This window comes from Petaurus breviceps, unplaced genomic scaffold, assembly GCF_028583685.1.
Source record: "Petaurus breviceps papuanus isolate PSGF00001 unplaced genomic scaffold, PetGlider_PUasm1.0 90903, whole genome shotgun sequence".
Lineage (NCBI taxonomy): Eukaryota > Metazoa > Chordata > Mammalia > Diprotodontia > Petauridae > Petaurus > Petaurus breviceps.
In genome coordinates, this window is record NW_027187376.1 from 12,651,697 (window position 1) to 12,664,617 (window position 12,921).

The 12,921-nt window shown below is 34.4% G+C and overlaps 1 protein-coding gene across 4 annotated transcripts in view; it reads right to left on the reverse strand.

The window, feature by feature from the left end:
• Window positions 1–12,921, reverse strand: part of CCNYL1 (cyclin Y like 1) — a 67,869-nt gene that overhangs the window by 23,801 nt on the left and 31,147 nt on the right. For all 4 annotated transcript variants that reach the window (XR_011165890.1, XM_069075262.1, XM_069075261.1 and 1 more), the window contains 2 exons: window positions 8,729–8,763; window positions 4,908–5,008 (listed from right to left, as the gene is read on the reverse strand). Coding sequence is in view for 3 of the 4 variants with exons in the window: in XM_069075262.1 (XP_068931363.1) it covers window positions 4,908–5,008; window positions 8,729–8,763 (136 nt within the window). In the remaining variant the exon portion in view is untranslated. The remainder of the gene's footprint in view (window positions 1–4,907; window positions 5,009–8,728; window positions 8,764–12,921) is intronic.

Below are 12,921 nucleotides of genomic sequence, written 5' to 3' on the forward strand. Positions count from 1 at the left end.
ATACAGTTACGAAGGTTATATTAAAATGAATAGCTACTATACATCAGTTAAATACTGAAAAATTATCCTTCCCTCACTACCAAACCAGCTCCCCAAGAATTTTCATGTTTTCTAGCATTCGATAGCAAATAAAATAAAATTTACTATATAAAGTAATTTAAAATTCTTCTTCTGTAATTCGTAGAAAATATTTGAGTGGGTTCAATACAGAAGATGATAGCTATTACGAAGTTTGTAGTGACAAATGAAGCATATACTACAAAATGTAAATTTACAGCAAGCATTCAACAAATTATTTTGAAAGATCTGAATAAAAAAAGAGTTCTAGGAAGTCTGCTAGTAGCTATCATAGTCTGGGTATACTTGTCTACTAAAGCATAAAATAAAATAAATTTTCATCTATTAATTTTTATTAACAACCACTAACACATCTGCCATGTGATCTTGGTATCTAAAATAAAGCCTAATAGAATCCGAATTGGGGGGAAGCACATATTTTTTTAAAAAGCATCAGCTTTAATTAAGAAAAGCAGTTACTTCTTTTAAGAATGTGATAATTTAAGATGTACATAAGAATGTCTCCTCAGGGAACTATTTTAAAGAACAGATAATATGAGCTTTCTGAAGGGATACTTGTAAATGAGCTTAAGCACAGTTTAATCTATCTAGTAAGTGTTTAAACATCTTTCCTGAAATCCCAATTGTAGTTATTAGTTTGCTCAGCAAAGCCTTTTTTATAGGCATTGTTTGAATTACTTTAAAAGTGAGTGGAATCTGGATGTATAGAACTTTACTGTACTAAAATTAAGCATTTAAACATAATTTAAAATTCTATGAAATGTAGCAAACTAACCTAAAAAGGCTTTTTAGATTCATGAGGGAAGGAGCTGAGGCTCAGGGAGAAAGTGTCATCATTCCTTCATTTTCTTATCCCTGATCAACCATTATCCTAATTTCAATGAAACTATGAACACATTTCTGAGTGACTCTTAGGAGGCATGACAATGGAAGATTGCTAGCTATACTACTTCTACTGCTACTGCCGCCGCTGCTACTGCTGCCACTGCTACTACTTCTACCACTACCACCGCTACTACTACCGCTACTGCTACTACTACTACTACGAAAACCAAGATAAAAGGGTATTCTGAAATATAATTTGAAATTGGTAAATAAAATGCAAATACTCCCACAAGATCAATTACTAAGCTACTCAGGTTCATAATACTGAAAGAAAAATTTATTATGAGAATATATCAAGTTTCTGAAGTATAAACTTCTATTCTAGAAGATATTTATTTATAGATAAAGCCAGTTTAGGACAACAATGCACAAAATTTCTAGAACTGGGAAGCAAGAGATAATCCCAAAGAATCGTATTTCCTAGTTCATAATTCAGCAGTCTGCTCCTGGGCACTAAAAGTGCTTAATAGCTATGCCTCACACAATCACTTAATATTATAAATTTCTTAAAAGTTAAGAAGCTTGTTTTGAAATGCTATTCTCTTTTTATACATACACTTCCTTTCTCAGAAGAATACTACAGGATAAGCCAAGAATCTCCATACAATGAAAAGTTACACTACGAATTTGAATCACCTTCTATCAGATCACTGAGATGACTATTTCACAACACTTCATTCCACTCATTTCAGTGTATGAAGCCAGAACATTAGAACAAATTAGATTCAGCATATATCATTACTCTGTCATTTACTTAGCAGCAGAGCTAAATGTCTGGTCCATTTTTAATTACTTGGATATAGGCTTTGCATGATGTTAATTTTCAATGTTTGGAGCAGGCGTTCTTAACTTTTCTGTATTACAGAATTTCTGTATTATTGACAGTCTGGTGAGACCTATGGACTATTTTGAAGAATGTTTTTAAATGTACAAAAGACATAGGATTATAAGAAAAACTAATTACGTTGAAAAATAGTTCTCAAAAATAAAAAAAAACCCCCCACCAAATTCATTGACCCCATGTAAAAATACTCTCTATTCAAGAGTGAAAGTCTGTAAGTTTTGGAATCCTTGCTTCTGAGAGTTAATACTAATCCTGCTAATAAAAAGGGCTGGTATGGGATACCCTTATTGGGTAGAAAATAGAAAATAATTCCGTTTGCATATAACTCCTACCTTTTGGTCACACAACAATGGAATGTCCTAGTATGGTAAAAACCAAAATGGTCCTGTGTGGGAAATGGTTTGGGAGTCAAGCATACTGGGTGCTAGTTTGGCCTCTTTCTTACCCAAACAGCTACAGGACCTTAGACCACCTGACACGTCTCCTAGCCTCACCTGCCAACTCTGTGAAATAGGGTAACTGAACTAGACTTCTAGGGTCCCTTCCAGCTCTGAAATTGATGTCTGATTTTACTAGAATTTTCCAAGTCAGCAGGATAACATTTAAGCCCTTAAAAAACACCCACTTTGATAAGTAGTCACTAAGCAAAATTGGAAAGCATTGGTCCTCCAAAGGTCAAGCATCTCCAGAAGCTATATCCTCATATCAAGTTCAAATCAAGTGAAGGAGAAACATCAAATACTTCTGAAAAAAAGAATTACTTGCAAAATAGATAGTTGGATTATAATCCTTCAATTTCTTTACTAGAAGGTCCCCCAAACCACTAATAAGAGAGAACTCACAAAGTTAATATTACCCCTCTCCCAAATCTGGCAAGTTGTCTTGGCAACATTAAAAAAAAAAAGAATCCTGATGAGTCTTTTCAAATAACTTAAGAATATTAAATACTAAGTACTCTGATGATGAAGGTATCAAATTCTACATAGACTTTCCTCATAGGAGGAAAGAGCAAAACCTCTTACCTGTATTTTATTAACTCTCAGCTGGTCAGAGGAAGGAACTTAATAAAGGAGACCGTTCAACATCACTGAGAAAATTTTAAAAGCTAGCTAACCAATAACACCTTCAAGGAACAATAAATTTCCCCTAAGTGCTGGACTTTGGAAATATTTGCAACAGTCTCCTAAAATCATTCTTTGAAGCATTACTAATCCTCATGCCTTAATCTAAGATTCTAAAGAAGGCTGAAAGCAATTTTCTTCTATTTTATTTATTCTGAGAATTTTATTATGATGCCCCCAAAGGAAACAGGTTTTGCACCATACCAGTTATTCCCCACCTGAAATCACTCTTCCAATTATTTTTTTTCCATAGTAATCAACTGTGATGACAAAGAACAAGTTTTCTACTTTTGGTTTTGAATATTAGAAAAATAAAATTAAAACACCATCAGTTGTCATTACTAAAAGGAATTTTATTCAATGCCTTTCATGTGGCTTCAGACTCAGTATTAATTAAAATGGAGAAATATAGATTATTATAAGGCTTTGTACCCAGGCATGCAAACATTGACTGATGACAGAGAATAATCTCTTCAGAGTTTCAATAAGCCAGAACATATCATTTTTCCTGCAGTGGTTTTTTTTAAACTACTAAAGTTTTAAAAACTGAAGCCCATTTATGGCGTTTTTAAACATCAGAATTTAGTTCTTTACTACAGAAACAATAAGGATTTCATCCGGCAACTATGATATAGTATGGATTTAATTTAATAGTCTTAAAGTTTGGAGGGGAGGTCTGCTGTAGTCATTATGTATGTGCATGTATGTATATGTGCAGACGTGCAAATGTACACATGTGGGCATGTAGTGGTGGCTTTAAGAAAACTCTTGGACGGGATAAGGCAACAAGGAGTATTTGGGCAGGGGTATCTCCTGAATAATGTTACACGTTTGGCTTCCAACAACTTGGAAAGAGTTAATTTTTTTCCCCTGTAAGTATGAAAATGAGATCCAGACATTCCCTAACCTTCAGGAATTCTAATACATGTAGAATTAACAACAAATCTGAAGATATTGTCTGCTATGAGACTAAACTGCAGCAAGAAGAGGTGAGGGATGGCACAGACTACAAAAATCTCACTACAGGTGTCCAGTTTTGTCACTGTGTACCTAGAGTTTTCATTCAATGTTCAGGTGAGGATAACATACCTAATGGAAAGTTTTGTCTGAGAGGATTCTCTTTGTCCTGGGAACTTAAAGGTTAAAAGGTCTGCTGAAGTACCTGTGGCTGAATACTTGGAATAGGATTCCTTTATACATAGTTTTCAGAACCAGAACACTCACACTCTTTATGAGAACTAGAGTTATATATTCATTTACTATATATATGCTCATAGCTATAGTAAATGACTATCATTGCGTTTTCTTATTTTCATTTACTCTTTTGAGCATTTTTCCCCAAGTAAAAAAAGAATTCTCTACTTAGGTCTAAATAGAGATAGAGGGGAAAATAAAAGGCCCAGTTAGACAATCTCAGAAAGATGAAGGGTTAACACCACAAATTTATTTTTTTTAATTAGAAAGATGATAAATGAAGCCAAGTTTTTAAAAATCCACAAGTTTAAAATGACACATAAAATAGCATCAGAAATTCAATGAAATGTATTGCCAGTAGGGGGACAAGTCATTCCTTCTAAAAGTAGGCTATCAAGGAGTGTAAGCTGCTATATAGTTCTTTGCAAAAAAAATGAGAGGCTTGTCTACAAATTCTTTATTTTAAAGTCAAAATGTCTTCCTTCTCATTCCTCCCAATGCTTGAGTTATGAGTAATGTAAGGCATCAAATAAAAGGTTTTTCTGTGACAGCTTATTTAAGTTTTTTTTCCTTCCTTCATGTGGCATAGGATATAAATATAAAATCCCATATTAAGGTCTGGGAAATCAACCTAGAAGCTGAAACCAGTCTCTGAGAAACAAGCTGCTGAGGGTCAATTCCCTGACTAAAAATGATGACCTGAGCTCAAAGAGTTTCCAAATTTGCTTTTAGCATGAAGAAAGAGTGATTTGTCACTCAACCTTTGGCACTTTAATTGTACTTACCACTTGATTGTGCTTCTAAGATTAGGCTGGCTGACTGTGCTGTCATCTATAAATATTGTTGAGCACGAGCTATATTTTTTAGTGAGCTGCCCTGGAGACAACTGAAGGGGAAAGGAAATAAAGAGAAATGGTAATGGTAATTTTTTTTAAAGGTAAATTCCCCCCCCCACTTCAAAACATGAAATTGCATGTAACACACACACATTCCATAAATGTATTAAGTATGTGATAATACAATGCATCACTGTATGAAAGACATAAAAATTTGGACTTATTAAAGAAATATTTGAATAGTACCTTTAAAACATCAACTAGGTAGAGACTCAATGAAACATTTGTTAGCATCTCCTTTTTAACACAGGTACATCTTAGAAAAAGATTTGTGATTTTTAAGGATTAATGAAAAAGAGCTGAAAATTATTTTTATATTCTAACATATCGATATGGACTGAATACAATAAATATTCATGGCAATAAAACACTAACAGCTGAAATAAAATTCGCATGGGGGCATTTTATTGTAATAAATAAGAATTGAAAGGCATCATGGACAGATAGATGCCCTTAGAGTCTTGAAGAGCTGGGTTTCAGACTGGCCTCTCACACACACTGGCCATGTAACCCTAGACAAGTCCCTTTACCCCACTGAGAATTCTCCTCATCTATTTCCCAAGGCTCCTTTAAGCTCTAAGGCTGTATTATGATGTGATGGGAGCAGCTAGGGGGCAGCACAGTGCACAGAGCATTAGGTTTGGAGTCACAAAGACCTGATTGCAAATGTGACCTCAGAAACTTATTAGCTGTGTGTCACTTAAATGTCTGTTTGCCTCAGTTTCCTCAACCATACAAAGGGGCTAATAGTTCCTGCCTCCCAGGGTTGTTGTGGGACTCAAATGAGATACTAACCATAGAACACCTGTACAGTGTTTGGCATACATGCACTATATAAATGTAAGGATTATCATGATATGCACAGAACAGACAATATAGGAACACGAATCTCTTAACTATGAATAAACCGTCAAAATACGATCCTCCTGGAATTTATATTCACTTTGTTAAACATGGGAAACTTTAGTTCCTCAGCTTATAATTTCAGAAAAAACTTGTAATCCACCTCTATTTACTGTAAACTAAGTTTGAAAGCAATTACCACTTGGAAGACATAAAAACTAAATCATTAGACTAGACTTCAAAAACTGATTACTTATAATAATTCTGACAGCATTTGGAGGAAAGAGGTTTGTTTTGAATATTATAAAATGTTCATCTGATCATTTAACAAAAATATTGACTATTTTAAAACACTTTAGGAGTTTCCCTTATCTTTTTTTGTATGTCATTTTTGTGAATCATCTTCAAATCTGTAAGCTTCATGAGGGGCAGAGCCTTTTCTTATCTAAATTTGGCATGCTAAGTTGCATTATTTGTAAAAAAAAAATCATGCTAAAGTAGGAGAGGCCACACTGCTCAGGGTGATACTTTTCTATACATTACTTATTTATTCATTAAGGGAATACTTTTAGCAGGGAGTACTTGGCTAACTTTGTTCCAACTATTATATAATATTTAAAAGTTAACAAAATTGCATTGCCTTGAAAACAGGTAAACTTAATGGGGACCACAACCAATCTTGTCCTGATATTGGTGGCAGTTCTGGATTATGCTTGTAACATTTAAAGTAACTAAAATCTTTGATAATCAGCATCATGTAAGTAACTGATAAAATGCTCCTTCAGTTTCTTTGACAGTAAGATTACCTTCCATTTCTTTCTCCCTTGCTTCCTGGCATGAAGTCATACCTCAATCACTTTCAACAGAGAGGAATCAAAAGAGGGGGTATAATATATATCTATTTGGGGATTATGTCAAAACAAGAAATCATTAACATATATTAAATTTTTAAGTACTGAAAGGAAAAATAATTCTATTTGCCTCATAAAATGGAAATCCAAAATCTCAAACACACGTAATTCTTTAAGTTATGACCTTTTTAAAGTTACTAAGTAGGATAAAGAGACCTCTTAAGGGCAACTAGGTGGCGCAGTGAATAGAGCACTGGCCCTGAAGTCAGGAGGACCTGAGTTCAAATCTGACCTCAGACACTTAACACAAAAACTAGCGATGTGACCTTGGGCAAGTCACTTAACCCCAACTGCCCTCCAAAAAGCAAAAAAGTAAAAATAAAGATGTCTCTTAAAAGTTATTGCCATCAAATTGTATTGAAATTCCCATATGCACACAACACTGGAAAAAAAGAGAAATAACAGACCCAGTCTCCAACCCCTAAAGACTTAGGACAAAGATCAGCAACCTGTCTGTCCCTAGACTGAATCTATCCCAACCAAAGATACTATAAATATTATGAAATTATTCAACTTGGATTATAACCGTATTGTTAATCTTGTAAGAAACTTCTGGTAAGGAGTCTTGAGAATCACTCCATTCAAGGGAATAGCCACTATTACTCATCCTTCTCCCAAGCTATCAGCCAAAAGATTCAAGATCAAGTGTTCCCCTTTCCCCCAACATGGAATGGAATAGCAAATAGTAGGGCATTATGAATGCAGCCCAACTCAGTTAATATTTGGGAGAGGTAGGGTGATCTGATGAGTCAATGAAGACATGTTACATGCCATTTATTTCTGGTTCATGGGTGACATAAATGAGCCCAAGGCCACTCAATTTACTTCAAAACAAATCAGCCTTCCAAGGAAGGAAAGGGGGAGGAGACAAGCATTTATTAAGTGCCATGCCCTATGCTAAAGCACTCTGAGAATATTACCTCATTTGATCCTCACAACCACCTTGGGAGATAGATGTTATTATCCCCATTTTACAGTGGAGGAAACTGAGGCAGAACTTTAGTGACTTGCCCAGGGTCACAGAGCTAGTTAAGTGTCAGGTCTTCTTGATATGAGGCCCAGTGCTCTATCCACCTAGCTTCCTCTTTCGCTATCTACATTTTCAAAAAGACCCCTATAACAATTATATAAAAGAATGTAGAGAGCTTATTTATTCAAAATTATTTCAGCTCATCAATAGTTACGTAGGAAAGTTCTTACGTTGACTCTACTGATTCAGCATAAATTTTTCAGAGAGGAAATTTTAAGATGTTTGAAGAATGGAAAAAAGAGGGAGCATGTGGCACAAATAAGTTGCAAAACAGTATGCTAAGTGTAAAAAGCAGATAAAAATCCTACTTAACAGCTATTATGATCACAATTTGAAATATGGTTAGGTTTCTGGTTTAAACTCAGTTCCCTTCCACTGAGAAGTCCTATCATATCGATCTTATTTTATCTACTTTTTTTTTTTAATGCGTATTTATTTTTCATTTTCCTTTTTTTGCCAAGAACATTTTGGTTTAAGTTTCCATTTCAAGAGTTTATCCATCAATGAAAATTCAGTATTTCACACAGGTTGAATACCTTTCACCAGAAGACAGAAAAAAACATGTTTTCCGATGTATAAAAAATTATATTGTCAAAGACTTATCTAGATTATCTTACTTTTTATTTTCAATGCATGTCTTTAAACCACGGAATGTTTCTGAAATTCAACTTTTAAAGGGATATTAAAATTGAAGAAATATTAAGCCAAAAATATTTTCCCTTTAATACATGTGGTATCTATTAAGATATTAAAATCAGCAAGAGATGTAGAAAAACTCATAGAAAAAATGATGTTAATAGAGCATTATGAAACTAACAGTATTAGGCTGCTTCTGTTCACGGGGGACCATGGTACGATTATCTTTACTTTTTAGCTACTTAACTGCTCTTTCAAACAACATTACACTTGGATGGCCATTTACTTACGTGGTTTATATGGTTGCTCTTCCTCTTTTCTCTCACTAAGAATAAAAACAAATTAACCAATTAATTCTGATATTTACAGCTTGGAAAAGTTAGTGATATTTGAAAGTTTACTTGATTTCATATATATACATATAACATAAAGACAAGTTACATGCAAAATTAGAGATAGAATTTAATTTCATTATAAATTAATTTCTGCATAACATATAGTATATAAAAAGTCTGTTCTGTTTGGTAGTTCCCAATACAAATTCTAAAACTAATAGACAAGATAAGCTTCTCCACAGGTAGAAAGGACCTCACAAAAAGAAATCTGTAATAACATTATTAGTTTCACTTTGGGACCTAACAGATACAGATACAAAGGGAAGACAGTCTACACAGTGAAACAGGCAGAACAAATTAGGTTAGCATGTGTAATTTTCTCATCTGATTTCTCAGCAACATAAAATTTAAGAAAAAAAAAAGAAAGAGGTCATATTCTAGGTTTAACAACTGGAAGTCCAATGTACTGATTTACAGCTAGGTGTGCTCCATCATGTATCTCAGTCATTCAATGGTTCTATATTACACTGTTACTGTCAAATTAAATAAATCATTTTTTTAAACGGTTAAAAGGTAACACTGCATTTTCAGTTAAAATAGTACACTCATCTTAAAATTAATCATCTATGACATGCAATCTTATAGTGCTTATAAGGACCAAGTGGATAAAAAGGCACTAATGTTGCCTAGTTCCTAGGTACTCTCACATGCTGCTGGGGGCAGTGTAGAAACTGAAGTGACACTGATAAAGAAGTGTGACAGCTACAACCTTCCATTCATTTACTTTTCTTAGTCTGAATAAGATTAGTCAATGGCTTTGGGAAACTGCTGGCTTCCTCTGAGGAAGAATGGGGTTAGAGCAACTGAGGTGATTTACTTAAGATAGACAAAGTATATACACAAAAGGTTATTAGACAAAAGCCTGATTTGGATTCCCTGCTCTGTCACGTACTTAAATCCATGTGGCCTCTGGCACGGAACCGCCTTTCTGGGCAGCAGGTATCCAGCTGTAAATGAGAGCTGCCTAGATGGTCTCTAAAGTTCTTCCTAGCTCTCAATCCATGATCCTAAAGTCTGTGTTAAGAAACTTCCATTTCTAAAGTATAATCATTATCATAGTAACATTTAAATGATATAAAGTGAATGGCTTCATATGAATTACTATTATATCCTATGTATTTGATAACTTGGATTTTTTACTTTGCAAACTACTTGTTTATATCCTTCAATCATTTGTCAACTGGGGAATAGCAGCTGATTCCTAAAACAGGGTGTCCCAAAAGTTTAAATGCTGTTTTAAACTTCAATAAGCTTTAAACCATCCCCCACCCCGGTAAGATTTTTGGGACACTTTGTGAATCTTGGAATCTTTATCTGAGGAACTTTCTGAAAAGATTTTTTTCCTGTCTTCCCTTCTAATTTTAGCTACACTGGTTTTATTTCTGCAAAAACTTTTAAATTTTATATAATCAAAATTGTCCATTTTATTTCCTGTGACCCTTTATCTCTTATTTGGTCATGAACTATTCCCCTAACAACAGATCTAAAAGGTAATTTCTTTTTTGCAAATCTAATTTATGTAACCTTTTATGCCTAAGTCATATATCTGGAGCATATCCTGGAATATGGTGCCTAATTTCTGACAGCCTCCTTTCCAGTTTTCCTAGAAGTTTTTGTCTAGGAATAAGTGCTTATCCCAAAAGCTAGGATCTTTGGGTTAGCAGAACCCTGGGTTATTACGTTCCTTTGCTTCTGCTGTGTACCCAATATGTTAGTTACACTGAACCAATTTTCTATTTTTTGACTAATACCAAATCATTGTGATTGCTCTGTAATAGTTTGAGATTGGGGACTGCTAGATCCCCTATCTTTTCCAATTACTTTCATTTATTTCCTCCAGAAAAATTTCAGCTCTACAAAGTACCCTTTTGATAATTAGATTTTTATGGTGCTCCTGCGGAGGTAAAATTTAGGTAGTACTGTCATTTTCATTACGCTGGCTCAGAGTACTCATAAGGAATGAATATTTTTCAATCCCGATTTTTCTATAGTGTGTGTGTTTGTGTGTGTACACTTTCTGTGCATTTTTTGGTAGGCAGACATTGAGGGAGATGTTAATTGCATCTATTAATTTTCAACTGACTCTCTCATTCTCTAACTAAATATCTCTAAAAAAAGTAATCATTTTTTTCTCTGCCTCTACTTATTACCTGTTCATTTTTCTTATCTTATTGGTATAGTTAGCATCTCTAGCATTATATATCAAATAATAGCAGTAATAATGGACATTCTTGCTTTATACCTTATTTGGAAAGGCCTCTAGTTTATCCCCACTACATATAAAATTGACTCTTGGTTTTAGATAGATACTATTAATCATATTAAGGAAAATTTCATTTATTTCATATGCATTTGAACAGTGGTATCAAACTGAAACAGAAACTGATCACTGAAGGCTAAACATTATCTTAGTAAACTACAAATTAACATTTTCTATGTTGTACTGTATTTTTATTTATTTTGTTAAATATTTGACATTTAAATTACATTTTAATATGGTTTCCAACCCAACTGGGGAATTTAAGAGTTTCCTGGGGAACCCTCTTGAAACCAAGTTTTAGAATGTTGTTTTTTTTTTTCAAACAGAAATGGATACTGAATTTTGCCAAGGGTTTTTTAAAATCTACTGATAATTATTTCTATTACTAGGACTATGATGTTTACAGTTTTCTGGCGTAAGTTGAAACTGCTCATAGAACAAAATCTTTTTGACATGTTATAGTGGCTCTTTGCTAATACTTTATTGAAAAAAATTTTTTGTTAATATTTATTAGAAATTGGTCTTTTCTTTCTCTATTTTACATCTCCCTGGTTTAGGTATCAAGATCATATTTATGCCAGAAGGAATTTGGTGAGATATATTATACTTTTATTTCTGCAAACAATTTTACATGCTATTCAACAAAACAGTGTTCAAAAGGAAAACACAGGATCCAAGTTATCTGCCTTTAATCATACAAGGGGAATATGTTAGCCAAGTTTTTCACAGGGGCAACAATCTTAAAGAACTAGGAATCAACTTTAGAGAAAGCAAGCAAATGGCAGAGAAGTTAACAGGAAATTCTGAATTTCTCATCTCTATCACACAGCAGACAGAGGAGATATTAGCCTAAAGTTAGCTTGCTGGGATAAACAAGGCTATTATCTTAGAGGACCTGAAGTTACCAGTAATTACCATCTGGTTAAGGGAACTACGATAAAGACTGGCACTAGGGCATTAGATTGGTACAACCAATTATAACCACACAGAATGAGCTTGGTTAGGCTAAAATACTGGATGGATGTAGAGACTGGACTCATCTTGAAGGGAAGAATGATATTTATCTACCTTTAGGACATATGCTAAGCCAACTGTCCTAAACTAAAATTCGTAAGAGACCAGAAATAGGTTCAGGAGACACAGTCAAAGATAACTTTCCACTGATGTACACTTTATCAAGTTATTCTACCTTACCTGACTATCCCCTTTACTTCATAAAGCATTTTGAAAAATCCTGCTTTGTATCAATTGTATTAAGGAAAGAAAGGCCAGGAGAAAAGAGAAAACAGATAGTACGGCCACCACATCAGCATATCTGAGATGTGAGCCTATGTTTGCTATTAAGCTATTAGGGCTGGGCCCCCCTCCTCCCCCTTCCCATTCCCACTTGGGAAATTTCTTTACAAAGCACCCACCGAGGACTAGGCATGTCACTCTATTGGGTTATGACAGAGTCAATGGGAGATTAAAAGCTTCAAAATCTCAAGGGGTCATAATGAATGCCAGGCAGTAGGTACCTCAGTTGATCACAAATCACAACATGGTACTTAAATAAGTCCCAAATCATGGGTTTACTTCCTATGTGAGCACATCAGATTCAAGCTCTCATAGCTTGAAAGCACCCTTAATTATGGCTATCTTACAAATGTGTTTGCTTTATGGAGACAGAGTAGCATTGTGAAACAGCCAGCAGAAATTGATTTTTACTCAAAATCCTGATTAGTAGAGGCAACTGTGGCACAGTGGACAGAGAACAAGATTCAGTATCAGAGGATTTGGGGTAGGTCTGATATTTGTTATCTGTGTGACCCCAGACAAGTAATTTTTG